The sequence below is a fragment of the Erithacus rubecula genome (genome assembly GCF_903797595.1).
Source record: "Erithacus rubecula genome assembly, chromosome: 17".
NCBI classification, from domain to species: domain Eukaryota; kingdom Metazoa; phylum Chordata; class Aves; order Passeriformes; family Muscicapidae; genus Erithacus; species Erithacus rubecula.
In genome coordinates, this window is record NC_136669.1 from 14,620,566 (window position 1) to 14,647,372 (window position 26,807).

Consider the following 26,807-nt stretch of genomic DNA (forward strand, 5'->3'; position numbering starts at 1 on the left):
GCCTAGCTGTCCCTTTAGCCCAGAGAGGCAGCTGCTGTCCCCAGGGCCACTTCCCACAGGTGTGCCAACTGCCAAGACCTCTTAAAGCTGCTGGATTGGACCTGGCAATTTGGAGCTGAAAGGGTTCCAAGGCCTCTCCCAGCACTCTAGCATGGCTTCTCAAGAGGCATCACTTCAGGATCCAAGAGGTGTGTAAATGAAAAGGAGCAGTCTCATTTCATTAAGAGGTTGAAGAACTGGCAGCTTTGGGCATTCTGTCAAGCTCAAAGATCTCTGCCAGCACCTGAATCCGATAAGTCACGTGTTTGGGCTGCTGGCAGCGTGCTGGGAAGCCAGGGGTGAGATAAGGGAGACATAACTGAGCTGGCACCACAGAAACTCCTGCAGGGGGGAGACAGGGATCTTTCTGTTGCCACCCCAGCTGTCTGCACTATCCCAGAGAGCACAGCAGCATAGACCTGGAGTTGGACTCAGTGATCCCTGTGGATCCCTTCCAGCTCAGGATATTCTGTGACTCTGTCAGACCATCCTCAACACACAAAGGCCACAGGAAGACAGGTCTTCTCCTAAAAATCTAAACTTTTTCCTCTTCCAAGAGCGAGTGAGAGTTAAAAATTCACCTAACCCACTGCTTTAGAGGAAGCTGGAACAGGGCAGGCAGTACTGCAGGTTGCTCCAGAGGCTCTCCAGTAGCCAGAGGCCTCTGCAGCCCAAAATCCACACTGGATTTCAATGCCTGAGGTAGGAAAGAGGGAAAAAATTCCTCCTAAGACCAGGCAAAAGGTGCAATGCTGCAAACACAATCCCCTATGGAGTGACTGCAGGCACCCAGATTGCCCTGCTGATGCAAATTACCAATTATGAAATGCAGAAATTTGTTAATTATTTCCCTTTTCATCTATTTATTACGAGTTTCTTTTTTTATTGCTAATTATTACTTTCAATACAGCATTAAGTAGGATGGAGGTTTCTCCTCTCTGATGATGGCTTGGTGGCTCTTGAAATAAATCTTAAAGAATTGTGTTTTTTCTGTCTGGTTTTCCCTATCATTCTGTTTTAGCAGTTTTTCTTGTATTTATGGGGTCTGACTTTTTAAAGCACCCTGAATGCCTGTGTACTGCATAGATTCTTCTCTCCCCAAATTGAATGCAATCAGGTCGTGATCACTGTTCCCTAGGCAACCACCAACAAAATTATACAGCTATGATCAAGAATTACCAGCTTAAGAAAGTTTAAAAAATTAAAATGGCAATTGCAAGACTTCATAAATCTGCTGAACCAAGGCATTTCCCAGGTGAGCCACTGGTCACTGTGAAGGGCTTGGGGACTAAGACCTTGATCAGGAATTAGAGGAAACAAAGACAACCCACCAGCCTGTTAAGGTAAATTCAAACAAATCTCATAAAGGGCTGCTTCTTTTCTGTCAAAATTCTGAGGAGATGCTCTGGGTCAACAAATAAATTGAGGCTGTACCTGTATGGGATGTGAGAAGAGCTGGAACTAAAGTGGTTCAGGTGCAGGGGGCTGGCAGTGGAGGTGAAGCAATTCAATGTTCTGCTGCTGCCTGCAATGCCAGGGGAAATAACAGAGTGATTGTGGAGTGCGGTGTCCTGATGGCCATGGTGGGCAGGAATGGTAGAATCCCTCCTGCCTGCCCTGTTGCTCCTGACAGTGTCCAGGTGCTTCAAAAAAATCCCAGCAACAGGTAGCAGAAACCAATTCAAACATGCCAAGCTTCCCAGAGTCATTTGGCAGAGTTCTGACTTTGCTGGGACTTCTTGTGTGCTTACTGAATGTTAGGAACACGCCCTGGCATTTGGAGTGTTTGAGAAGGGGTGACCAGCCTGTGGCAGGATGGTGTCTGTGCAGAACACCCTATCTGGAGATGCTTCCTCCAAGCCCTGCAGCCCCCTGGTGTGCTCAGTCCATACCCCAGGGGTTATTTCATGCTGCTCCCTCTCCCACCACTGGCACACAGAGCTCACTCCTGCTTCACACTAAGCTCTGGTGGGAGCAGCTGCTCTACTCAGCTCTTCATGCAATGAGCAGTTGCCTTCCAGATCCACTCTGCTTCTGCATGTGCCCAGCGGCTGGTGTTCCATGGCTCACTGGGATGGGCTTTGGAAAACATCTTTATGTGTGAGATGTTCTCTGGGGCAAGAACCAGGTCCCTACTGCTCTCCCCTTGCTGTGGGGACTCAGGGGCCAGGCACCTTCCCAAGCAGACCCTGCCCTCGTGATGGGAAAGGTTTAAGTCCACATACACATCTTTTATGGAAATGGTGCCTGCCTGAGGTGTAGAATATACACGAGGGATGGGATACACGGAGAATACGCTGAATAAACAGCCCTGTGCTACACATTAACTCCTGCACTCATTAACCTGTGAGCGCCTCTTCCGCTGTCCCAGGCTCCTTTCTAAGTAGTTTCCTGATGTCTTTTATGAAGTAATGTGAAAACAAACACTCGGCCCCAGAAGGCAGCGCTGAGAGCACAGCCTGAGGGGATCCCCCGTCAGGATCCCCACCGGAGCGGCCTGAACGAACACCCGTGTCTCTGCCCGGCCGGGCCGCGGGGAGCCCACGGGCCGCGGGGCCGCCGTGAGCCCCGGTGTCCCCTCACAGCCCCGGTGTCCCCTCAGAAGCCCCATGCCCCTCAGATCCCCGGTGCCCCATACAGATCCGCGTCCCCTCAGCCCATCGTCCATGGCAGCCCCCCCGTCCCGACAGGCCGAGGCGCGGCGCATGCGCGGTGGCGGCGGGCCCGGCGCTGTGCCATGTCGGGCCGGAGGGTGCGCGGGCGGCGCGGTTCGGGGGCAGGGACAGGGACACGGACAGGGACACCGACCCCGGAGCGGCCGCGGGCGGACGTGGCCGGCGGCTCCCCAAGGTGCTGGGGGCGGCGGGAGCGGGGCGGTGGAAGCGAGGCGGCGGACGGGCTCTGACGATGTCCGTGTCCCGCAGGCGCAACCGTTTCTGCCCGCAGTGCGGGCTCGCCGTGGAGCCCGAGTTCCGCTTTTGCCCGGCCTGCGGCGGGAGGCTGCCCGCGCCGCCCGAGGAGCACACTGAGCCCGCAGCGCCGGCACCGAGTCCGTCGCCGGTGCCCAGCCCGTCGCCGGTCCCCAGCCCCGTCGCCTCCCCCTCCCCGCGGGCGGCCGCGGCCCGGCTGGGGCCCCGCTCGCCCCGCAAGTCCCGGGCCGGCCCGGCCGCGCCGCTCCCGGCGGACACGGTGCTGACGGACCAGGCAGGGCTGCGGTGGAGGCTGGTGCGGCTGCTGGAACAGGGCGGCTGCGGGCTGGTGTACGAAGGTACTGCGGGACCCGGGGTGGACGGGCGAGCGGCGAGGGTCCGCGGCTCTGGTTCGTCGATGGCGGTCGGGACTCCCGAATGCCCCAGAGCCCGCGCAGTGGGTGATAGTGCGGTGTCCGCCCGGCTGGCAGTGACCCGCAGGCTTCGGGATCTGTCATTCATAGGGTATTCTGAGCCGGAAGGGATCCACAAGTACCCTGGAGTCCAACCCCTGTCCCTGCACAGACACCCCAACAATCCCACCCTGAGCATCCCTGGCAGCGCTGCCCAAACACTCCTGGAGCTCTGGCAGCCTCGGGGCTGTGCCCATTCCCTGGGGAGCCTGGGCAGTGCCAGCACCTCTGGGGAAGAACCTTTCCCTGATAGTCAACATGAACTTCCCTGGCACGGCTCCAGCCGTTCCTCACTGGGCATCTGCCTGTCAGCCACTCTGCCACCAGCATAGTATCAAGCTGAGGCCAGGCTGCTCTGTTATTATGAAATGCTCTTTGTTGGGGCCACACTTCCTCTTTCTGTTCTTTTAGGTCCAATAACGATTTGCTGGCACTGTACAGGAGTTCCTCTAAGTGGTGTCAATACCCACTAAATGTCAATTCTCAGCCTGTTTTGAGGCCAAAGAAAGCAACTACACCACATAGGCTGCTTCTCAGCCATTTAGTAAGTGCTGATCTTTTCAGTCTAGTTGTAAACATCCAAAGGGGAGTTTTTGATCTTCTCCTCTCTTGTTAATTTGGAAACTGTCCAGGAGGAATCTTCTCCATCACTAGGTTTTGCTTAATATTTGGCTTTGCTTTCTTCATTATTCAAGCTGTTGCATAACAAAGTCTGAGCATCCATCTATGTTTTTAAAAAAATGTGATGAAAAGGAAAATCAGTAGTGGAGGCTGCTTTTATAGAAATAGGTTTTAGGTGATGAGCAGCAGGTAACCTGTGAATAGCACTTGGTCTAAGAGCAAGAGAAGAGGAACTGCCTTGAGGCCAAGTCATGGATGCAAATCTTTTTGGAGAAGAGAAGCCATATACAACTCTAACATCCATACAGAACAGAGGGACTTGGCATCCCTTAGACTTGTCAAACCATGGAGTGAGATGGAAGGAGCGCACAGCAAATGAATTGGGGGATGCCTTTGAGGTTGTACTAATAATCTATTCTGTACATACCCCTCAGAGACCCCCCATACTGTAGCCATGCTCAGATGCTTCTGTGACTTAAGCAGAGCTGCACTTGCAGCATGTCAGGGTGCTGAGCTCCTGAAGCAAGGTAAGAATTATTTTGTAGTGATATGGGAAGGCTCTGTCACAGAGGCTGCTTTGCAAAGCTCAAGGGAAAGAAGTAGAGGATGAGTTAATCCAGCTGCACAGGCTGCATTTAATGATGCTCAACCTCTTTTCCATGCTCCTGTAACCACATCTGTTCCATCTTTCCACAGCGCAGTCAGCATCTGGAGCCTGTCCTCAAAAGCAAAGCTACTCCCTCAAACTTGTGAGTTTTGATCTGTTTGGGTAAGGAATAGTGCATAGAGTACTGTGTCCTGACCTGCTTGGCTGAGAGTATCTGAGAGAGTGGTCATAGAAGTCTTTGCTAACTTAGGAGATGGATCTGACCTTCTGAGGGTGTTGTGCTGGGATTTCAATTGGCTTTTCTGCTAAAGGTGTGAAGAAAATACAAGGATTAAAAAACCCCAAGCTTTAATTACAGAAGGCTGCTGCTTTGATTGACCAGGCTCAGAAACCTGAAGGACTGAACCTGGTGGTGTGAGGTGAAGATCTTGATTCAGGAATGTCAGACCAACTTTTCTCCTCTCTGGCAGGTGTGCACACACCCTGCTGAAGTCTGGGGAAACTGGAGAGGTTGAGATTTGGTGCTGTGCTGAGGCTGTGTGAGAGCCAGCATGGAGACACTGTTTAAAACCAGAGCACACTTTGAAATCAAATAGGAATTATAATTGGAGTTCCAGGTCAGCTTTCCAGCTTTTTTTTTTTTTTTTTTTTTTTTTTTTTTTTTTTTTTTTTTTTTTTTTTTGTCAATATCTTAGGTTCTTCAGAAATGTGTTATTTCCAGTAACAGTCATTCTGTGATGGAAATCCAGTCTATTGATTTTCAGTAACTCACAAAGAGCTGAAAGACTGTTTGCTAGTCTCCTGTGGCTCTTGGGGGTTGCTGGTCTGTAGGAGGACCAGTGCTGACCGATGGCTTTGGGGGGCTCTTGAAGGCACTTAGATAATCCCTCTGCCTTTTGTCAGAGGAGACAAGTGAAAGGATGGAGAAGGAGTACACTGTGGATGAGAAAAATCTGCTAAGTGCCACAAAACTAGAACCAGTAGGTGGGAAAGTGTAATCACTTCTGTAGGCAACACTCCCAGCTTCTCTGTTTTGGACCTTTTGACTGCTTGGTGGTCTGCTGAGCACTGTGGAGTGTGATATAGCATGAGAGCATTTTGGCTCTGGGGTCTGATGGCCCACATGGGCTCACAGGCAAAATGCAGTGAAATACCCTCCGAGACATGGTCTGTGTTCTTTGCAGCCTGCTGTTCTCCAGCTGTCTTTGATACCAGTTTTGTATCAAACCAGGTAGAATATAACACTGCTGCTTTCTGCACCATAGCAGCTGTCCTGAGTTAGTGTTGAATAGATACAGTGTGTAGGCAAACACAGACACACTGAGTGTGAACTATGTGCAGTTGAGACACAATACCTCAAGTGTTACTAATACAGACTTTCTTGTCTCACTTTCTGACAGTTAGAATAAATGTTACTGCTCTCTGTTGAGACTTGTGTGTTTGTAGAAATGCCCTCATCCCTGCTGTGGCTAAGGTCACCTCTGGCTCCTATTAATGTATCAGCTGTGGGACCAGAGCTCTCTCCATGCTGCACCTGGGCTGCACTGCCTGGCTGTTGTTAACCCTCAGACAGCTGTAAATTGGCTGCTGGAAAGGCCTAACCTGAGATGGCCCCTGTCCTGTTCTGTGCTGATGCTGAGTTTATGTGGTCGTTAGGGGCAGCATTAAACAGGGAACCAAGACAGCTTAGCTCTGCTCTCAGCTCTGTTAGTTGATCTTTGCTTTCTTTAAAATGAGTAGTGAAGGTCTTCTAGTAATCTTACCCAAGTTTCCTTTTCCAGCAGGATGTGTGTGGCTGAAGTAATGCTCCTCCCTGTTCCCTTTAGGATGCCAAAGATGGGAGGATCTACAATGAACAGAATTTCTTCCAGCGAGCTGCAAAGGCAGGCACAGGTTGGTGTTTCTTGGGAGGGCAGGGACTAAGGATAACTAGCATTCCTCTCTGATCAGTTATGTGAATCTCTTGGAAGGCCAGGCTGGGATAAATTAATCCTCTGTTTGGTTAGTGTCAGAGTGCTGAGGAGTTTGGTCAATACCTGTTCTCCCAGCAGTCTGTGTGCTGTGGGACAGTGCAGTATGAGCACAGCTGTCTTGTGCTCCTCACTCTGTCTTGATGTGTCTGGCAGCTGTTCAGCCCTGCAGCCTGACTCACCTGTCCCTCTTCCATGGGTGTTTCTGTCAGCTGCTCTCTGATATTTACTCCATTTCTGCCCCAAGAATGTAGGCAGAAGGGATGGAAGAATTTATGTCAAATCTACACTTCTAGAAGTGTAAAAATCCACCCCCCCTTGCTTTCCCCAGCCCTGTAGCAATTCCATGGCATAGCTTGCTCTGGTATTCCTAGAATCTTCCCTGTTCCAATCTTGCTCTACAGTGCCATATGCATTGACATGCCAATAGACACAATCAGACTGCAGTTCTGGGGACAGTCAGAATGAGAGGCCACTGTCAGCTCTCTGAGGCAGAGCAGACCTTCAGATGAGGAGCATCCCTGACTCTTTCCTCCTGGAGCATCTCAGCAGCATTTGCTGCACTGTCCTCTTCTCTTGTAGTGGAGAAGTGGAAGAAGTGGCATTGTGTGCCACTGCTGGGCATCCCCAACTGCGTTGGCTTTGGACTGCATGCAGACAGCTACAGGTGAGGTGACTGAGCTCTTGGGCTCAGTCTGAGCATCTCTGGCTTTCCCTCTCCTCTGCTTGCTGTCTGCTAGTCCTTCTCTCATTGTCCCCTGGGCTCCTGGCATTATGCAGTGCTCCTATCATTTATTAAATGCTTTGCCTCTTACTATGTTGTTTCCTTCAGTCCTTGTGTTGCTGGTGAAGTTACTGCTTTTGCTGCTGCTACCCCTCAGGCCAAGGGACACCTTATTCTGGTCCTTGACACATAACACAAAGGGGAAACTCAGGCTGTGTGTCTGCAACACATGATGAGCACACCTGCCTCCTTTATAAGAAGTTTTCTCTTATCAAAAGTCAAGGAAGTGTTTGCCCAGGTCAGCCTGAAGTGGGGTCCAGTGGATGTGATGAGTGTCTGTTGCAGGGTCTTTTCTCCTGCAGGTTTTTGGTGTTCTCTGACTTGGGGCGTTCTCTTCAGTCGGTCCTGAGTGATGGCCTGCACCTGCTGAGGGAGAAGGCAGCTTTTCAGATTGCAATTCGTGTGGTATGTGGAGAACCAATGCTTCCCAAGAGATTTTTCAGAACTGACTTCCAATTTCCTTCTGGATCTCCCAGAGGTGTTTTAAAGCTGCTCCAGGGGCTGGGATGGGGTCTCTTAAGTAGCTGTAAATTTTAGTAGCATCTTTTGAGCACTGTGTCACTTTGAATGAATTTTGGATAAGAAGAATGAGAAAAACCTGACCGTTGAACTTGAAGGCTGTGAGACATGGTGTTTTTAGTGCTCTTCTAGATGGCTGCAGGGAGCTGGGGAAGGTCCAGCTTGGTGATAGCTAGGGTGTTGCAGGAGCCTGCATGCATCTGATATGCTCCCCTTGTTTATTCCCAGCTAGACTGCCTGGAGTACATTCATGAGAATGAGTACGTGCATGGGGACATCACTGCTGAGAACATCTATTTGAACCCAGCAGACCTCACACAGGTAGGGAGCAGGAGCAGTGCTGCCAGGAAAGGGCACTGGAGGGGGGATTGTGACATGGATAAGGCAGGCTCCAGGTGCCTGCCTCGGGCAGGGCAGGCTGGGCAGTGCTGAGGCAGGGGCTGTGGGGCAGCACTGGGGCTCTCTGTGCTCAGGTGTGTGCTCTGTGCTGCCCTGCAGGTGACCCTGGCTGGCTATGGCTTTGCATTCCGGTATTGCCCCGGGGGGAAGCACGTGGCTCGGCGTGAGGGCAGCAGGACCCCTCACGAGGGCACCATGGAGTTCATCAGCCTGGACAGCCACAAGGGCACAGGTGGGTCTGGGCTTGTGACACTTGCTGGAACTACTCCCGTGGTGGTGCTCCCTGAAGCTGGGGCTCCCTGCTGGCATTGCTGGCACTGCTGCTTTCCAGGCATTCACATGCATCAGGAACCAGGTTCCTATTTGGGCTGTTCACTCCTGCCTCCTGATGGCTGCTGTGTTGGGACTTGCCAGGTCACACAGGTTGCAGCAGGGATGTTCCTGCTCCATCTGGAGCCTTGGCTGCTGCAAGTGTGTGGGGAATAGAAAACAGGGCCCTTCGTGCTGGCTTAGCAGGGATCTGTTTCAAGCCAGACTGGATCCCTGCCAAAAACAGATTTGCAGCAGGCTCTACTCTGACCTTGAAGCAATCAGAACTGGAAAGGCATTTAAATCATAGAATCACTTTGGTTAGAAAAGATCTTTAAAATCATTGAGTCCAGCTGTAAACCCAATGCTGCCAAGGTCACCACTAACCCAAGTTTGCAAGAGCCACATCTACATGACTTCAAAATCCCTCCAGGGATGGGTACTCAATGCTGTCCTGGGCAGCCTATGCCAAATTCTGTCCTTCTCCTGATGGGAATGTGAGTGCTCTTTCACAGTGTTCAGGAAATCTTCCTCCAGAGGCTGGGAGGTGATTCCTGAATTACGTGAGTTAACAGGCTCCCAGGAGTATTGATAGCCCAGAACACCTCCTCATGAAGCTCTTGGATTTCTTTACTTCTGCCCCTTCATGAGTGACACATGAATGTCTTGTGCATCCCATCAGGACCATCTCGTCGGAGTGACTTGGAATCTCTGGGCTATTGTCTTCTGAAATGGCTCTGTGGCATTTTGCCTTGGTCTGATGAGCTGGACAAAGTAAAAGCTGTGGTAGAACAGAAAGAAAGGTAGGAGAAATCATCTATTCTTCTGGGAAATGCTCAGCAGAAAGCAGTGAGTTCTGCTTCATCTGGAACACAGCCAGCTGAATTCAGCCTTTTGGGGATATTTTTGGTCTCTATTGTCAAAGCCAGGTGCTCAGGTGCCTGCTCCATTGCTTCTCACCTGACAGGACTCTGCTGACTATTCCAGGTACAGAAAAGATGTGAGATGCCTTCTCCAACTGTGCTTCAGGCAGAGATCCATTCCAGGTATGGGCTTGCTCAGTGGCAATGGGACTCAGGGATAGAGGATTGACTGTACTTGAAGCCAGAACTTTCTGTGCTGGGGTGCTGGTCCAGAATGCCTTCCAATGGTGATGGTGATCAAGCATTGCATGAACTGTTTGGCAGGCTGGGAACAAATCCCTTGTTTTCTGTACAGAACAAGGCCTGCTTTCCATGATCTGCTTTGATCCCTTGCTGAAGGGACAGCTGTGCTGGTGGGTTTAGAAATGAAATATCTGGGGCTAGAGGTCACTTCCCCATCCCATTTTGTTGCCCAGAGAAGCTGTGGTTGTGTCATGCCTGAAGTGTTCAAGGGGTGGAATGAGATGGGCTTCAAGGTTCCTTCTAACCCAAACCAGTTGGTGAATGTATTTTATTGTGTGATTCTGTGATTCTCTGAGCTTTGTCTTAGCCTTGGCTTGGTTTTCCTCTCTGCAGCTGCCTGGGGTGGTGGGTGAGCTGGCTGCAGGACAAGCAGCCTGAAATGGCCATTTGGCAGTGGAGTGTCTGTGCTGCTCCCATGTGAGTCCCTTTCTTTGCAGATGCCCTGGAGAGCTACCTGGAGCAGGTGGTGGCCCTGGAGTACGAGGAGAAGCCTGACTATGCAGCCCTGCGGCAGCTCTTTGGGAAGCCACTGGAAAAGATGAAATCCTCAGCTTATGACTCCCTGGATGTCCGAGTGGTGCCCTGAGGTGAGTGCTGGGACTACTGCCTGTGCCCTGTGCTCCCACAGGCAGGTGAGGACAGAGCAGCCTGGCTGTGACAGCTCTCCAGTGAGACCAGTCCAGTGCTACACAGAGCCAGACTTGGCCTGTTTCCTCAAGTTTTCTCTGGAAATACTTGCCCACGAAGGAATACAGTAAGGGCTAAATGCAGACTCAGGCCATCTGGTAATTTTTTCTTTTTTTTTAATCTGAAGCTCTGGGCTGTACTTTTTTGCTGTTCTCTCTCAGAAAGCAGCCTCTAGTTCTGGTTTTAGTGCCTCAGCCCTGAGGCACTGGCTCTCAAGGCCAGGTGCTATTTTAGCCATGAGGCACCTCCAAGAGTGAGGCTTGATACAGAGCCAGATCTGGTTTTAGCACAGGGCTGAATCAGCCAAGGCTCTGCATCCAGCAGCAGGAATACAGAGCCAGCTCTCCACCTAATTTCCTCTTGTTAGGAAGGAATTAAACTGATTCATCTTCCCCTTCTCTGCTTTTATTTTTTTCAGATCAAGGTTGAGTTCAGAGCTTTCTACAGTGAGGCCTTTGCCAGATATGTTTTCACTTTTGCCAGTTTTAGAATGAGAGAGGTTTTTACAAGTTTTCTTCCCATGTTAATGTGACCCAGTGCTGAAGTCTGGGCTGCTGCTGTACCAAGTTAATGTGAAGACATTCCTGCATGGCAGATCAGGGGAAGCAGTAGCTGGAGAACTGCAGTGGAGTCATTGTGAGCCAGGAAACTAAATCAGGGATTTTATTGTCTCTTTTGAACAAGAGCAGCAGTACATGGTTTTGTAATAAACTTTGTGGACAAGTACCCAAGGCTGCTGTTGGTTATTTGGCAGATTGAAGGCCTTTCTGGAGCTGCTGTAGGGTTGTGAAGGTGATTTGAGCCCTTTGCTCCTTGTGAGATTTGTGTAAATAGCCTTCAGGCAGTGCCACTGCAATTTAACCTTCAGAACTCAGCTCAGAGGTAAACCCTGACCTTATCCCAGCAGTTGCCAAGCCTCATGATGAGGGGAAGGAAGACCAGGACCCATCTCTACAAACAAAACAATTTTATAAAAAATAAGTCAGTAAACACTCACTACACTGTGTGTATCTGAACTGTTGCCAATGCCACAGTAACTTCTGAACAGTCCTGGAGTCCAGTTCCAGTGTTAACTTCAGTGACATCTTTTTGAAGTCTTGTACCTTGGTATTCCAATTCCTATGTGTTAAGGCACAGAAGGATTTTTCAGTTGAGGAAAACATGGCAACTAAAGAGGCAAATGGAGTTTAAACCATGTGAGAGGTAGGTGAGAGAGCAGCTCAGACTTGCAGTGAGCCTTCATTTACCTCTGGGGTTTTTCAGTAAAAACCTTGTATCAGTGCAGCAAATGCCACAGACAAGAAGAAGGGAGCTGAGGGAGACCTGGACAGAGTAAAAAGGCAGCACAACCTCAAAATAGGTCTTTCAAGTGGAAGAATTCAAGGATAGTGTTACATTCAGAAACTTGAGAACCAATGTCAATTCATTTCATTCAGTGCCAGGCCTCAGAGGAAGCAAGGGACAGGACAGTGCTTTTCTATCACTAAGAGGGATGATAAAACTGGGCTATGGATTTTGCAGAGAGAGCAGAAGCTTAGCAGAGAATCAGACAATAAGAGATACATAAAAAGGCAGATGTGAAGGGAGGAAATAGCCCAGATAGACAAGATTGAAGGGAAGGTATTTTGGAGGTATTTACAATTATTCACTATCATCCCTGTAAGACTGAAAGAGAAATACGGTTTCCAGGAATCCTGAAAAAGTGAAAAGCATGAAGAAATCAGAGGCTTAAGAAGCCCAAGTTCAGCCTTTCTTCTGTGTGTTCTGCCATGTTTTTTCTCTTGACTTGCCTCCTGTGCAGGTGATGGGGCTGGCACGGCTCCCTGTTCATGGAATTGCCATGGGGCAGTGCTGAGGTAGGTCTGGGAGGAGCTCCAGGGCTGCCTTCAACAGAAGATGTAGGACTGGCAGTGTTGACAGAAGAGTAGCCTGAGCTCCCCTCTGGGTTGGGATTCCTTGGGGTGAGATATGCCCCTGGCAGCTCCCCCTCCCTGAGGGGTGCCCCAGAGCCATCCCACTCCCCAGGCAGACTGTCCTCGTCACTGGAGTCCTGGCCACAGTGCTCTGCAGGGTCCAGGTACAGCACTGTCACATCCAGGATCCCACTGGGGCTGGTCACTGCAAGATGGGAAAAGAGAAACCTTAGTTTGTCCTAGTCCAGAACCAAGCAAGCACTCAGCAGAGTCAAGTAGAAAAAAGTCAAACAAGAGTCAACTTTCTGTCCGCTCACACCAGGAGTGCAGGGCACTAAGCTCACCCTCTACTCACACAGCATCTTTTATTTCCTTAGACTATCTGAACAGGTATCAAGAGATACAAAATTAGCAGTCAGGCCAAGGGTCAGCAAAACCCAACAGCTAATTAGTGTTCCTACGACAGTGGCTCATTCATCACATTTGGTGCACTGCAAACAGCCTGACTTTGAAATGCTGAGCAAATACAAAACCTCTCATCACATTCTGAAGCAGTGCAGTGAAAGAACTGGTAAAAATTATAACCACAGGGGAAAGGGAAGAGCTTTTCCAACTGGTCTTCAGCTGAAAGTTCAGGCATCTGGTGCCTGAGAAACAGTTTCAAGCAAAAATGAAAAGACAGGTTTAATCCTCTTGGCTGCTTTTGATAAGAATAAACTGCTCACCATCTCCTTCTCGCTCGCCTTCACTTTCCTGATCACCTTCATAACCAGAGCAGGAATCTAAACTCCAGTCAAGGAAGTTGTCCAGCAGACTTTCTTCCTGGGAGGACAGCTCTGCTGTGGGAGTAGTGACAAAGCTGCCTCTGTCATCCTCAATGCTGTCCTCCCGCCTTCTGTAGTGAAACACCCCAGAAATCACATGTTAAAGCCAAGTCTTTTCCTGCTCTTTTAATACATATGTCAAGATGGTGACAGAAAAATTGATTGTATTTAGGAATGAAACCTCAGGATATCAGAGAAGAGGAAAGGCTCTGGCTGATCTTCAAAGATGCTAACAACCCCAAGTTATACTCACCTTTTAGCTCTCTTTCCAGAGGGAGAGCTGAGGAAAGTCTGAATTTCCACTACATTCCTTTGCAAGGGACTGGGCTCTGGGTCTTCCTGTTTCACACCCAACAATGAGCAGAGCTGGCTGTAACTCATAACCTAAAATATTAAATAAATAAATTTTGAAAAATAAAGCACCTGTAAGAAATTAGACCATGAGGTTCTTCTAAGAACTAAACAGCCAGAAGGACACTATTTATTTATTTTCTAGGAGAAATGTAACCCAGCGAGTTCTTCCCACAGGTACTCAAATATCAGTTAGGAGTCCTGCAACTCAGTTTTTAAGCTCCCACTTTATTCACACAGCCTGCCATGGGGCAGCAGCTCTGCTCTGGGTGTCAGCCAGCAGCAGATGCAGCCTCAGCTCACCCACCTGTTCTTTGCCTATTTCTTCATAGCGCTCATCTTCAAATCTCTGTTTCACTGCCATTAGGGACACCTGCCTATAATCCTTTGGGACATCATCATGGAAGCTGGAAAGAAAGATGAAAACCCCTATCTTAGAATGGATTCTATTAAACAATATTAAGAAAACCTGCCAAGTTAGGTAATTTCCTTCTGTCCCTCAGTGCTGTGCTAAGGGAGTTGGTGCTTTAGCAGCTTCATCAGGACACCTGGTGGCTTCTGAGCATGTGAGCATCTAATTCCTTTTCTGTCCCTGTTTTCTGTGACCCTGGGGCCAGACCAGCTGGTAGAAATAGAACAGCTGTCCCTGAACTGGACCTTAGTGCCTTATGGCAGGGGAGCAAGGCAGTTAACCAAAGGCTCCTCCTTCAGGAGAAAGGCTGACTGTACAGGTGCAGCACATTTGCAAGAGCTACAATCCAAGTATTCATGTGTCCCCCTGAAGAGTCCCAAAACCATTACCACTTTTGGTGGAGGCTCAGCACACAGGGTAACAGGTCTTCTTGAGAGAAACCAGTGCACTCAGATAGCTGGCTGGTCCAGGGGTGTGCTGGAGAAGAGAGTACATATACATGTATTGAATTACATATTCATGAAGTGTAGTAGTTCTATAGTGAGTCAGCTTTTTTTAAAATTTTATTTAATAGGATAAGGATCATTAATATTTACAAGCTTATATCATAGTTTGTTCAAGTTCACAAATGGCTTCAAGGATAGGTTTATCTGCCAAATGGATGTTATACATAAAGATAGAAATCTTCAGTCTCATGTAAACACAAAGCTTGCATAGCCTGAGCTAATGCTGTAGTTCACCACTGCTATCAAGAGGTAAAATAGAATCAGAGAATCATGGAATGGTTTGAGTTGGAAGGGACTTCAAAGCCCATCTCATTCCACCCCCTGCCAGGGGCAGGGACACCTTCCACTGTCCCAGGTTGCTCCAAGCCCCAACCTGCCTGGCCTTGGACACTTCCACAGATCCAGGGGCAGACACAGCTGCTCTGGGCCTCCCCACCCTCACAGGAAAAAATTCCTTCCCAATATCCCATCTAACCCTGTCCTCTGGCAGTGGGAAGCCATTTACCCTTGTCCTGTCTCTCTAGCCCCTTGTAAATAGACTGCCCATGTCCCCTGTCATCTCCTTTCAGGTATTGGAAACCCACAATTAGGTGTCACCCTGAAGCTTTTCTTCTCCAGGCTGAACAATCCCAATTCTCCCGGCCTTTCCTTATAGCAGAGCTGTTCCAGCCCTCTAATCATCTGGGTTGCCCAGTACAGCCAAACAGGCTGAATTCAGCTCTTCATTCTGAATTCTTATTCCTGTCCCCCTCTTCTCCACCCTTCTCTCCACCTCTCCCAGCAAGTGATTGGGACATCTTGCCTAAAGACAAATTAACACTCCAAACCCCCCAAAAAATCTCCCTTAGAATGAGAAGGCAGTCTGGCACTCTGTGCTGCAGCTCCACCTGAGGTAAGATTGGTTACCTTGTCCATGCAATATCTGGGCCAGCAGCAGTGCAGCAGCAGCCAGCTGGGCTGGGGAATACACACTGAGGCTTGTGTTCAGGAGGGACAGCTCACAGATGAAGCTGTAAAGGTGAAGAGTTCTTCTCTCCAGTGAGACAATGCTTGACAGAACTTCTTTGTAGTCCAAAATGGTGGGTATCTAGTGCAGAAAAGAGAACAGAGGTTGGAAATGTAAGACCAGCGCAAAGTGTTTAAAACAGCTGTTTCCAGGTGCTGGGTTTTGTTTATTTGGTTTTTTTTTTTTGTTTAACTACTACATTGAAGCATTCTCCAGTGAGAGAATAAATGGCCTACTAAAACTGAAGTTTCAATCTCTACAGAAGGCAGAGGGTTCTGTATCTGCATGCTCTGAGACATGCACAGGCTCCACAGTTCATTGAGAAAACTGACATAAACTGACTGAAAGAACTGTTACAGCCTGACTTGAACAGCAGCCCAAGGAGGGAAAATAGTCCATCCACTTTCCAAACTCACCCTTATCTTCCCTTCTAAGGCAGAAATGATCTCTCCCATCATTCTGACCAACTCTTCATATTTGTAGGAGTTGTCTGTAAGCCACACAGCTTCCCGTATTGTCAGCATCTCTTTGCTGATGAAACTGTAATGTTAAAGAGTAAGTTAGCCCCAGCAGAAAGGGGGTTTGTGCTTTTATGACAGGTAACTGCATCCACAATGACCAGAGTTAAACAACCTCACAAGGTACTTTCCCAGGAAGACCAGCAATGAAAAAATTGCAGCTCTATTTCACCTGTAAGATGGAAGCACCTACTAGTGGTTCCTAATACAGAAGAAATCCTTGGCTGTGACAGTGGGCAGGCCCTGGCATAGGATACCCAGAGCAGCTGTGGCTGCCCCTGGATCCCTGGAAGTGTCCAAGGCTGGGTTGAATGGGGTTTGGAGCAACCTGGGATAGGGAAAGGTGTCCTTGCCAATGGCAGGGGGTGGAACGACACGATCTTTTAGGTCCCTTCTAACCCAATCCAATCTGGGACTCTCTGATCCTAATTCTTCATCTATGAAGCCTCTCCTAGGTTAAGATACAAGCTATTAAAGAAATTAACACAGAAGGATAATCTTCCACCACACCATGCAGTTCATCTGAGTGTAAACAGGCTCAGCTATGGAACACTGCTGCTGTTATTCCTTTTCAGCTTTCTCATGCCAACATGGTGTGAAAGACTCCAGTTGCTGATAGAATGCACTTAGAGCAATCCACAACTATGTATCTAAATAAGAAAAAAAACTGCAAGGAACTACCTTTCTTGCCTCATTTACAGAGTCTGTGTTTGTACGTTAACACATTAAAAAGCAGTCAAAGAGCCTTTCTAGTTTTACAAGCAAGGGATGGGGTTTGGGGAGAAGTTTGAGCTGCAGGAAGGAATTTGGATGATCACAATGACTACCTCTGCTCACCAGCCAGAGCTCTCACCGTGTGCAAATGACCATGCAGGCTATTCCCAAAAGCTGGAGCCGAGCTCGAGGTACAGGTCTCAGCTTCAAGTAACGGTCCACACAGCCCACTGTCATGTGAAGGCACAGGCTGGAAAAGTCCTTCATGGTAGCCACTTCCACCAGCCAATCCACCAGGATATACCTGGAACAGGAAGAGAGACTTGAGAAAGCACTTGGGAGGTGATGTCCCACTGGACATCCAACTGGGGAATGAGCCAGGCCAAGCAGAGCACTGACAAGTGTTGATGAGAGGCCTCCCAAGAGAAGAGCCAGCTCCCCCAAGTGGGGCTGTGGCTGTGATGTATCCTCTGGCAGCCCTCCTGGAAAACCTGCCTGCTCCATCCCCTCTGCACACCAACACACACAGTGTGGGGAGTAAACAGGAGCTGGAGGTGTGTGTGTGGTCACAGGGCCATGATCCCACTGACATTACAGAGCCATGGTGGGACACCCCTGTGGCTGCAATGCTGCCATGGATGGCTATGTAGTTTTTTAGGAAAGCAATGCCAACAAGAGGAAGTGGTGGAGCTGCCCTGCATGTGAGAGAGCAACTGGAATGTATTGAGGTCTGCCTAGGGAAGGATAAGGAACTTATGCACAAGGATTAAGGGGCAGGCTAACAGGTGATACTGTTGTGGCTATTTATTCAGGAAAAGGGAGTCAATAGGGACTTTGGATAAGGCCTGAAGTGACAGAACAAGGGAGAATGGCTTCACACTGACAGATGGAAGAGCTAGATGGAATACTGGGAAGAAATTCTTCTGGCACATGTTACCCAGAGAAATTGAAGGGATATTGTAGAGAGAAATAGGGAATGGTTTCTGCTGTGGGACCTCACTCTTGGAACCAAGTTCTTACCTCATTATTTCATTCATTCCTTTCTGCACAGTGAAGATGCTTTGCTTGCTGATAGGAAGGGAAGCTTGAAAGATTTGAGAAACCATTTCCCTGGAAGATTTTGCTTCTAATCCTAGTTGGCTTCCATTCCCACAAGCTTTGGCTAAAGCTATCTGTAGTAGAGAGAACACAAAAGTATGCTTATTTTACCAAATGCAAACTATGGCAGCAGAGGATGGTCCTCTATTTCTCCTGCTGAAAATCATGAACATGGGAAACTACTTGAACCAGTAGTTCTTAGTTTGGTATAAATATTGAGCACACAGATTATTTGGGGCCAGTCTTTTAAGTCCATCAAAAGATGCATCTTTACTTCATTTTGCCACAATTTCCCAAAGAAGAGAATCTGTAGAGTAGATACAGATGTACACATAAAGACATGACTAAGCAATGCTGGTCCTGCTTCTAAAAAGAGAAATCTAAACCTACAATGGCAGCACAGAAAAGACCAAATAAAGACTGTTTTTCTGGGAAAACTCAGTCTTACCTGTGCTTCCCAGCAGCCCTTGGCTGCATAGTCTCGTAGCTTCCGGAGACTTTGGAGGTATCTGCCAGGATCTGACATCTACAGGGAGGAACACAAGCATTTGTAAAAACCATGGCCTTTACACAACAAACAGAAGAATTGTAGCACCAATATCCAGAGAAAAAGCACTGCCTGGAGGTGCATCTATTATTTCAGCAACAAGTCTGTTTCTCATCATGACACCACTGATTTTAAGAACCTTTTTTCAGTTCTTGCCCAAGGTCTCACAGGAAATGAGAGCAGTCACTCATGACTCCAAGGGGACAGCTTTGGCAGATTTATTAATGAGAAGGCAGGAACCTCCTCTTCCTGTTCCCCAGAGCCCTAGAAGCACTGGCCAGCAGTGCCCAGGCCTTCAGCAGAGTTGGAGTAAAGCAACTTCTGTGGCACCATGGCTACAACTGCTCACAGCCTCACTTCAAACACCCAGGCAGACACCAGAGCTCATTGCAGAGAGCTCTCAGCACCCTCCTTATTTATGAAGGGGATAAGCCTGAGGAACAGCAATTCCTTTCTGAGGACATTCCTTGCACATAACAGAGTTAGTGTAAAGTTAGTGTAAAAGTTGTTTGGAGACAAAAAATGACTACTTACAGCAGCTTTTCTGTTGTTTTCCCAAAGGAGGTAGGAGCTGATTAAACAACCCTGTTTTGATGATTCTTCAAGCAGTTCAAGGGATTCTTTCTTTTTTCCTTCATCCTTAAAACAAAAGGCATATATTGGTATTTTTTTCTGTCCAGACAAGTGCATGCCTCAACACTTCAGAAGCTACAGAACACTGTGGTAAAGATACAGAGCAGAATTCACCCCTTGGGAATGCCCTTCAGCCTCTGAGGAATGCTCCCATATCCACTGAGTGCTGCCATTTGCAGATGCAGGCTCTGAGAGCAGTTGGTGCTTTCCCTCAGCCAGACAAATGCTTTTTGGCTTGCTTGCCACTGAAGGCTTTTTATTTTATTTTTTGTTTTGCTAAGCATTACAACTGCTGGGCTTCCTTTGAGACCTGAACATACTGCAAGCCCATGATTAAGCCAAAATTAATTTCACTGTTTGTACAATTCAATAAAGTAAGTTAATAATGTTCTTTTAAACAACCAGTAAATTAAACTCACGAGAACAGAAACTCCTGGGCCATTTGAGGAGCAAAAGAGAATCTGGCTGATTTATGTTTTTAATCAAGGTAAACAGCATTAGCATCACCAGAAAAAAAAACCCAAGCCCAAACCCATCAAATCAGAAATACTTCTCACCTCAAAGAAATTCAAAACCTTAGCCAAGCTGTGGAGAATAGATCCCTTCTGAGCCTGAAGAAAGCATCAGAATAAAGAATTGTTAAAGCACAGCAATTCTTGCTAGTAATTTCAGACTACAGTTCTGGCTTATCTTTCAATCATTCCTCCCCCCTTGCTTTTCTCTATGTTTTGTTATCCCTGAGATAGCACTGAACCTTTCTTAAGAGACAGTACAGGCCTCCAGCACTCAAGATCTATCATGTGCAGGCTTGGCAATAAATTCAATAAAATGACTGAACCACAGTCATTGAAGCAACAAGAGTACAGGAGGCTCCTTGGGGAAGCAAAAGTATTTTTTCCAAAATAACGAGATGCAGTTACTGACGTAGGGTAAAGCCAAGGGCAGAAAGAAACCTGACCTTATCAAGCTGACACTCTGCCTTGAGACTCTCATAGACCACAGCTTTACAGCAGCTTCCAGAGAAGGACCAGGGAGGACGGATGAAGAGCCAGATAAAGGGGACTGCACACACATTCAGGTGCTCTGCCAAGCTGAAGTAGTGAGATGCCTTTATTCCATTCACTTCTGCACGCCCATGGCCCGTGATGGACACTGAACCAGAGAGAAAGCCAGGAATCAGGCAGAGTTTGGAGTTTGTTCACAATGCCTGCTTGGCATTCAGTCAGACCAAGACAGACTAGAGGAAACAATCAGGAAAAAGTTGAACTGTCTCTGTCATTTAGAGCCTTAGCAAGCATGCAGATTGCTAAAGAGAAAAATCTTAATACAGTCAAGCTTTAGGAACACATAACCTAATTTGGGGGGTCATTCTTCAGATACCAACTGCCTTGCCAGGACCCTGTGTCAGGAGGCTCCTCCTGTCACTTGCCAGGCCCTTTGCATACATCTATCCCACTACCAAAGTAGCCAAGTTTGATCACAAGTTTGACAGAGGACAACTCCCAACCCTGAATCCCAGGATCACTGAACACCTGGCAGCCTCATGGCCAGTGCCTAAGCAGAGCAATGTAAAACTTCCTTGTGCTATGCCATGTTCCTCAAAGCCCCAGGACAAGCTCCCACACTTACAGCCTTCGTTGTACAAGTACGCCAGGCTCAGCTTCACAGCAGCTTCAAAGTTACCACTTTCAGCAGCCCTGAAGGGCAAACAGAGAAAGCACTTAAGGCTGAAATCCTTCCTAGTACCAGAATCCACAGTTTGGTCTTTGTGCCCTCAAGGACATGCATCAAAACATCAAGCCCTTGTGTTCCTCCCTCCCAAACTGATGCGCACATAGTGATCTGCCTCAGAAAGAAGTGACAGCCAGAAGCAAAACTATTATCATGGCATTTCAACCTGTTAAAGAATTCTCTGAGACCAATGGATCCCCTTCAAATCAGATGGATAAAAAGATGTCCCCCATCATTTTAAAGCAGATTTGTTATTACACTTTTAAACTTTGTTACTGAAATTCACCTGTTTTTCAATACACTGGTTTGCACAAGAAGTGACCAAGCCAACTCAGAACTAGAAACAGGATTATTCTCTGGAGCCCCCGATCTCATTTGTTCATTCACATGGGAGCACCAGAAAGAGGTTTTAGGGAATGTGCTACGTTCCAATCTGGAATATTAATGCCTGTGAAAAGAAATAACTTTGGTATATGCAATAGGCCCTGCTCTGGTTAAAGAGACAGCAGTGACCAGCTGCAGCTTATTCATTACATCAACCCCTTTTTCATTCCCAAAGCAAATATTGGCCCTCTTTGTACAACTCAGATCCCTCAATTACACTGAGGGCTTATTAGAACAGATAATCTTCCTTCAAACATCTAAACATCTTCTAAAAGGCCAGACAAATTTGATGTTTCAAACTTACCTTTCAAACATCCTCAGATGGTTTGGAGATGGCCACAGGTCTTGGAAACTTGCATGTGCCCAAACACTGGAATGATTATCCACAAGGTATTTAAGATGTGAGTGCACCTGCATGTAGGGAACACAAAATAATGATTACCAAAATAAAAGCAACAACAGAAAAACAGGTCTTTGCAATCTTATTTTAGAGAAGTAACTAATTAAACACAAGTTATGTTTAACTTGTCTGCCTGATAATCAGTAAGGCAAGAGATGCCAAACCAATTTGTTCAGTAATCTGGCAGGACAACTGCGACAGAAAAGGTACAAAAAGCAGTCAAACACTGCTACTACTCTTGAGCAGTGAGAAACAAAACTGTCCCTGGGACAGCAAAAACCTCAACCCTGCAGGCACTCTTTGGGTTTCTCCAGGCTCTGTGATATGAGAAGCCTGTTCTGTGTGCAGTCCAGGCTCCTGGAGGCAGAGCTGAGCACTGGTGCCTGGCAGAGGTGAAGCTGCAGCACTTACAGCTCTGACTGAGAGGATGTCTGCAGCAGGGAGGCCCTTCAAGATGTGGAACAGAACATCCTCGGGGAGGTTCAAGAATGTCAGGACCCGAGGCCGTTTTATTATCCTTCGCTTTGAAGGGAAAGAAAAACATCTGGAACATCTACAGTGAACCACTGGAAAAGAAAAACACAGCACACCTGAATTAGTGACAGAACAGCACAAGGAAAGAAGGCACTACATAGTATTGCACACATACACAAGTGCTCACTTGAGCACCTCTTCACTGCAGCACAGGACACTGCAAACACATTAACCAGGGAAATCTAGCTCATGTCTCATAATGCCACAGGACTAAGCTACAGAGCAGAAAGGGCTTGTTCAAATTGGTTACTGAAGCCAAGAGACTCAGAAGGGGTGGCTCAAGGTCAAGTGCTCTTCACCAAGAGCCCCTCTGAGTCCTGACTCCTGTGAGGAAGTTTAGTAGTGACAAATAGTTGAGCTGACCCTGTTCAGTAGTAACAAATAGTTTAACCGTCACTACTGTCACTTCATTTACCTCCCCCATGCCCCAGCTTTTCCTTCTCAACTGACAGCAGTCCCTGGAACACAGCCAGAGATATAAGGAAGACCACCAAACCTACTCAAGCCTATCTTTCCAAGCAGTTGCTGCCAGGGGTGCTAATGGAAGATCCATTGCCTATATCGTCTGGACTATTCTTTCAATGCAATATGTATACACACACATATATATGTGTACACAAAATGTATTATCCTCAGCAGTATTATTGCCATGAAAATGGACACCCAAACTGGAATGCCAGTTCAGCCTATATGAACATCCAAACAGGGACCAGGGGGTACGTGAGCAACTCCGTGAAATGAAAACTCCATTTCAACAGACAGGAAGAGGCACAGGTTCATTTCCAATGTGTTGTTTCATGAAACCAGAGTGGTTTAGGCTGGAAGAGAACTCTGGGGGTCACCCACGGCAATCGTCCCGCCAAGTGGGGCAGGACCACATCCAGGGGAGTTTGAACAACGCCAAGGATGTGGATCCCACAATTGCTCTGGGCAACCAAGTACCACCGTTTAGCCACCCGTACAGTAAAAAACTTTCTCTTACTTTTGAATGGAGTTTCCTGCACATTCCTGTACACCCTGTAACCTCACAGACGCTGGAGATGCTCTCCCACGCGCAATACACATCTTGACCCCTGGGCTTTGAGGCCAGGGCTGCTGAGGCGCAGCCAGCAGCCACGGAGCCCGCGGTGGCAGAAGGGCTGGGGCACGGCTCCGGCGGGGAGCGGGGCACGGCGGAGCCGGCCCGAGCCCCGAGCCCCCGCCGGGCCGCGCCGCCCCCGCCGCGTTTGAATTTGGGCGCGCAGCCGCCGGCCCGGCCCCCCGGACCCGCAGCCGGTCCCGGCGCTCCCTCAGCCCGGGCTCGGTGTATCCCGTTAGCCCCCGCCCTCACACCGCCTCAGGAGCCGCCCGGCAGGCAGAGCCCGCTCCGGAGCCGCCCCTCAGCGCAGGAGGACCCGGGAAACTGCGGAACCCGCGGGTAGAGCCGCACTCACCGCCCGCCTTCATCGCGGCACGTCCGCGGGGACCGAGCGCACGGCCACAGCGCCCTGCCCGGCTCGTAGAGAGCGGCGCGGGCGGAGGAGGGCCCGGAGCGCCGGGGGCGGGCGGCACTGCGTGGCTGACACGCCCCGCTCGCAGCGCGGGCGCGCCCAGTGGGCGCCAGGAGCAGCGGGAGCCCCGCCCACCAGCCCCGCCCACCGCCCGCGCGCACTTGTTTTAAACACAGCAGGCGCTGTCATTGGCCAGGAGGCCGTGGGGGCGGGGCGTGCCCGCCCCGCGCGCTGCGATTGGTCGGCGAGAATGCGAATTCGAATTGGGACAGTTGGCGGTTCGAAGCGCTGGCGCAGCGGCGCATGCGCGGGCGGCACGGCGCCCCCTGCCGAGCGGGGCGGTAGAGTGAAGTGGGGCTGCCGCGCCTCCCTCACGGTGTGCCCGCCATGTTCCCGTGTCTCCTTACCTCGGGCCGGCGGTGGGTTTGGGGCACAGCGGCGCCCTCGGCTCCCCCTGGGGTCCAGGAATCCCTTCTCCTCCCTTGGCCCTAGCCCGGAGCAGCCGTCCCTGCCGGTGCCGTGTCTCTCACAGTCACCTGTGCTCAACCAAGGCTGCCTGGCCAAGGGAGCTGTTGAGGGGAGCAGTGGAGGCTTATTGCTGCCTGATGGTTTCCACCTTGAACATCCAGCGCCTGAGGGTGTCCGTGCTGAAGCTAAAGCATCAGGGAGGTTCTTGCATGTCCCAGCCCAGGCTGGACAACAGCTCTGCAAAGGCTCTGGGGGTCACAGCTGTCATTCACAAGCCCTGTGTTCTGGGGGCAAGGTGGAGGATTCTGGCATTGCCAGCAGGTCAGGGAGGGGATCTTGCCCATCTATTCAGCCCTGGAAGGCACATCTGGAATTCTGTGTCCAGTTCTGGGCTCCTGGAATGGGTATAAAATTACAGAATGAAAGGGACCTGAAGGACCATCCGGTTCCACTCCCTGCCATGGGCAGGGACACCTTCCAGTGCTCCAGGTTGTTCCAATCCCTGTCCGACCTGACCTTGGACACTTTGAGAGATGGGGTGGGCACAACTTCTCTGGGCAACCTGTGCCAGGACTCACCTCCCTGGCAGCCTAGGATTTCTTCCTAATATGCTAACCCTGTCAGTGTGAAGCCATCCCCTCTTGTCCTGTGTCTCTAGGCCTGTGTCCCAAGTCCCCCTGCAGTTCCCTTGGAGCCCCTTTAAGCACTGAAAGGGACTGTAAAGTCTCCCTGGAGCCTTCTCCATGCTGAACACTCCCTGCTCTCCCAGCCTGGCTCCAGAGCAGGAGGGTTGCAGCTCTTGCAGCATCTCCAGCAGGTCAACAGAGGGAAGGTGATGAAGTGACTGGAGCATCTCCCTGATGAGGAAAGGCTGAGGGAGCTGGGGCTGCTCAGCCCAAGAGGACACACTGCTGAGAGTGGCCCTCAGCCTTATCTGTCAGTGTCTGCAGGGAGAGGTCAGAGCTTAAGACCAGGATCTGCTCTGTGGGGCCCAGCACAGGAGGCAATGGGCAAAAAGCAGAATTCAGCATATTACATCTGAATATGAGGAAGAACTTTTCTGTGCACGTGACTGAGCACTGAAGAGGCTGCCCAGAGAGGGGGTGGGCTCTCCCTCAGAGGAAATATTCAAAACCCACCTGGATGCAATCCTGTGGAGCAGGGAGGTGGGACTGTTTGATCCACTGCACTCTTTTCCTGCCTGAACCATTCTGTGATTCCTGCTGGGGGAAGGATCCAGGGATTGGCTGGACAGTCTGTTTCTGATGTGCTGAGCTGCAACCTTACCCCATCCCTCCCCCCCACACCCCTGATCCTGCCCAATCCTGGTTTTGTGTGGGGATGACGGGGAATTAGGCAGAAAACTGGGAGTCAAAGTTCAAACCCGAGTACAGGATTCAGAGGAAAGCCCTGATCCTCACAAGGCAAAGGGCAGAATGGGATAAGGAGGGGTATTGAAAAGGCTGGCAAAGCAATGTAGGGAAGAGCAGATAGCGAGTTCGCTGGGCTGAAGACTTTCGTGAGACTTAAGACTCACAAGACTTAAAAACAGTGAGAAGAGGGGCTCTTGTTTTCTAGGAAATTAAATGACTGCACCCCAATTAGTGGTAGCTGGAAACTTACCCAGCATTATACCTTGACTGAACAACATCAATCCCAGCAAAGCTGAGGGTTCTTCCTGGTACTGTGTCTCAGATTTGTTTGAGGATTTTACAAGCGCTTTTCATTGTTAGAACATGAACTTCTGGATGTTTCTCTGTAGCTGCACCCTTCCACCCCACAAGGGGTTGGAATAGCTTTGAAATCTCACCAGAGATCTCATTTTGTGTTTGGGGATGCTGAGCTTGGATACCCTGATTGCTTCTCTAAGCCCACCGCATGCTGGGCCTGGCACCTCATGCACTGTCCCCAGTCCTGTGAAGTGACCCCAGAGGGGGGAGCAGCTATGGACAGCCTTTCTCCCGTGCAGCCCCTCCTCCACCTCCATCTGCGAAACTGTGTCATGTTCCTGGTGACACAGCAGCTGCCAACAGGGAAAAGTGGCAAGGAGCACAGGGAATATTTAGCTTCTTTTAATTGAGAAGCAATTTGAGTTAAAAAGTTAATCATGCTGTCAGCTTTTGTTCCTCATTTCTTCTCCCCCTCACAGCTGTTTCTGTCAACTAAAAATAAATTGAACCAGCAAACAAAACATGAATAATCAGCTGCCTACGGAGAGCTAAGAGATTCTCCTTGGGTGATCTGCAGCGCAGCCCCCTCAGGTAGATCCCATCCTTCCCAAACATGGCAGCAGCAGAGGAACACAGGGCACAGAGAGGGTTATATTTGAGGGACAGGTATAACCCAAACCTGCATAGGCACTGGGAGGTGGGAGGTGAGATTCTCAGCAGCAGTACACCTTGGCCTGTTTTGTTCTCTCCAGAACAGGATGGCAGAACATCCAGGTGGTTTTATCACTGACAGACAAACCAGAGCAGAGGCTGACTGGTGTGAAGTGGGACTTGGGTTCCTGAACACGGCCATCTGACTTTTCTAAGTCTGGTTTGTAACCCCTGCCAGAGATGGCAGGCAGGACAGGAGTGGGACCTGCCCCATCACCAACAGGCAGTCAGATGCTGGGTGGGATACGCCATCCTAAACACAAATGCACCAACTGGGAAGAGTCAGTCACTAGAGAGGAGAAGGCAGATTTGTGCATGTTTTAATCTTGCCAAATCTTGAGCTGGATTTCACATCAGTTTAGAGGGACTTTTCACAACAGAGAATGGCCTTAAGCCATTCTTAACCGTTGTCAC

The 26,807-nt window shown here is 49.3% G+C and overlaps 2 protein-coding genes across 7 annotated transcripts; one reads left to right on the top strand and one right to left on the bottom strand.

Annotated features, from left to right (window-relative positions):
* Positions 1–2,774: 2,774 nt before the first annotated feature.
* On the top strand, positions 2,775–12,408 carry VRK3 (VRK serine/threonine kinase 3). 4 transcript variants are annotated; one of them, XM_079321108.1, is made up of 12 exons: positions 2,775–2,889; positions 2,964–3,307; positions 4,739–4,791; positions 6,476–6,542; positions 7,202–7,286; positions 7,706–7,808; positions 8,151–8,243; positions 8,421–8,553; positions 9,313–9,433; positions 9,618–9,676; positions 10,234–10,383; positions 12,285–12,408. In XM_079321108.1, the coding sequence occupies exons 1-11, from the start codon at positions 2,777–2,779 to the stop codon at positions 10,380–10,382; spliced, it is 1,320 nt and encodes a 439-aa protein (XP_079177234.1). In that variant the 5' UTR covers positions 2,775–2,776; the 3' UTR covers position 10,383; positions 12,285–12,408. The 4 variants fall into 4 exon arrangements, with proteins under 4 accessions (XP_079177234.1, XP_079177232.1, XP_079177233.1 ...); XM_079321106.1 differs by lacking the exon at positions 12,285–12,408 and adding an exon at positions 10,902–11,209; XM_079321107.1 differs by lacking the exon at positions 12,285–12,408 and adding an exon at positions 11,021–11,209.
* On the bottom strand, positions 11,436–23,682 carry CCNF (cyclin F). 3 transcript variants are annotated; one of them, XM_079321065.1, is made up of 18 exons: positions 23,488–23,682; positions 21,932–22,086; positions 21,425–21,531; positions 21,023–21,184; positions 20,635–20,702; positions 19,964–20,157; positions 19,563–19,616; positions 18,907–19,011; positions 18,274–18,351; positions 17,748–17,899; positions 16,867–17,031; positions 15,912–16,035; positions 15,396–15,576; positions 14,373–14,460; positions 13,879–13,978; positions 13,474–13,604; positions 13,122–13,291; positions 11,436–12,601 (listed from the first exon to the last, which is right to left on the bottom strand). In XM_079321065.1, the coding sequence occupies exons 4-18, from the start codon at positions 21,109–21,111 to the stop codon at positions 12,204–12,206; spliced, it is 2,097 nt and encodes a 698-aa protein (XP_079177191.1). In that variant the 5' UTR covers positions 21,112–21,184; positions 21,425–21,531; positions 21,932–22,086; positions 23,488–23,682; the 3' UTR covers positions 11,436–12,203. The 3 variants fall into 3 exon arrangements, with proteins under 3 accessions (XP_079177191.1, XP_079177189.1, XP_079177190.1); XM_079321063.1 differs by lacking the exon at positions 21,023–21,184 and having other exon boundaries at positions 23,488–23,676; XM_079321064.1 differs by lacking the exons at positions 21,023–21,184; positions 23,488–23,682 and adding an exon at positions 23,037–23,154.
* Positions 23,683–26,807: the final 3,125 nt, after the last annotated feature.

Excerpts from the sequence above, each read along its gene's own strand:
- VRK3 (XM_079321108.1), top strand. The coding sequence starts at position 2,777 with ATGTCGGGCCGGAGGGTGCGCGGGCGGCGCGGTTCGGGGGCAGGGACA. Across the intron at positions 2,890-2,963 it reads GTGGCCGGCGGCTCCCCAAG|GCGCAACCGTTTCTGCCCGC; the intron begins GTGCTGGGGGCG and ends CGTGTCCCGCAG. Across the intron at positions 8,244-8,420 it reads ACCCAGCAGACCTCACACAG|GTGACCCTGGCTGGCTATGG; the intron begins GTAGGGAGCAGG and ends GCTGCCCTGCAG.
- CCNF (XM_079321063.1), bottom strand. Across the intron at positions 20,703-21,424 it reads CATCTGAGGATGTTTGAAAG|GGCTGCTGAAAGTGGTAACT; the intron begins GTAAGTTTGAAA and ends TTTGCCCTTCAG. Across the intron at positions 20,158-20,634 it reads GTACTTGTACAACGAAGGCT|TGTCCATCACGGGCCATGGG; the intron begins GTAAGTGTGGGA and ends TCTCTGGTTCAG.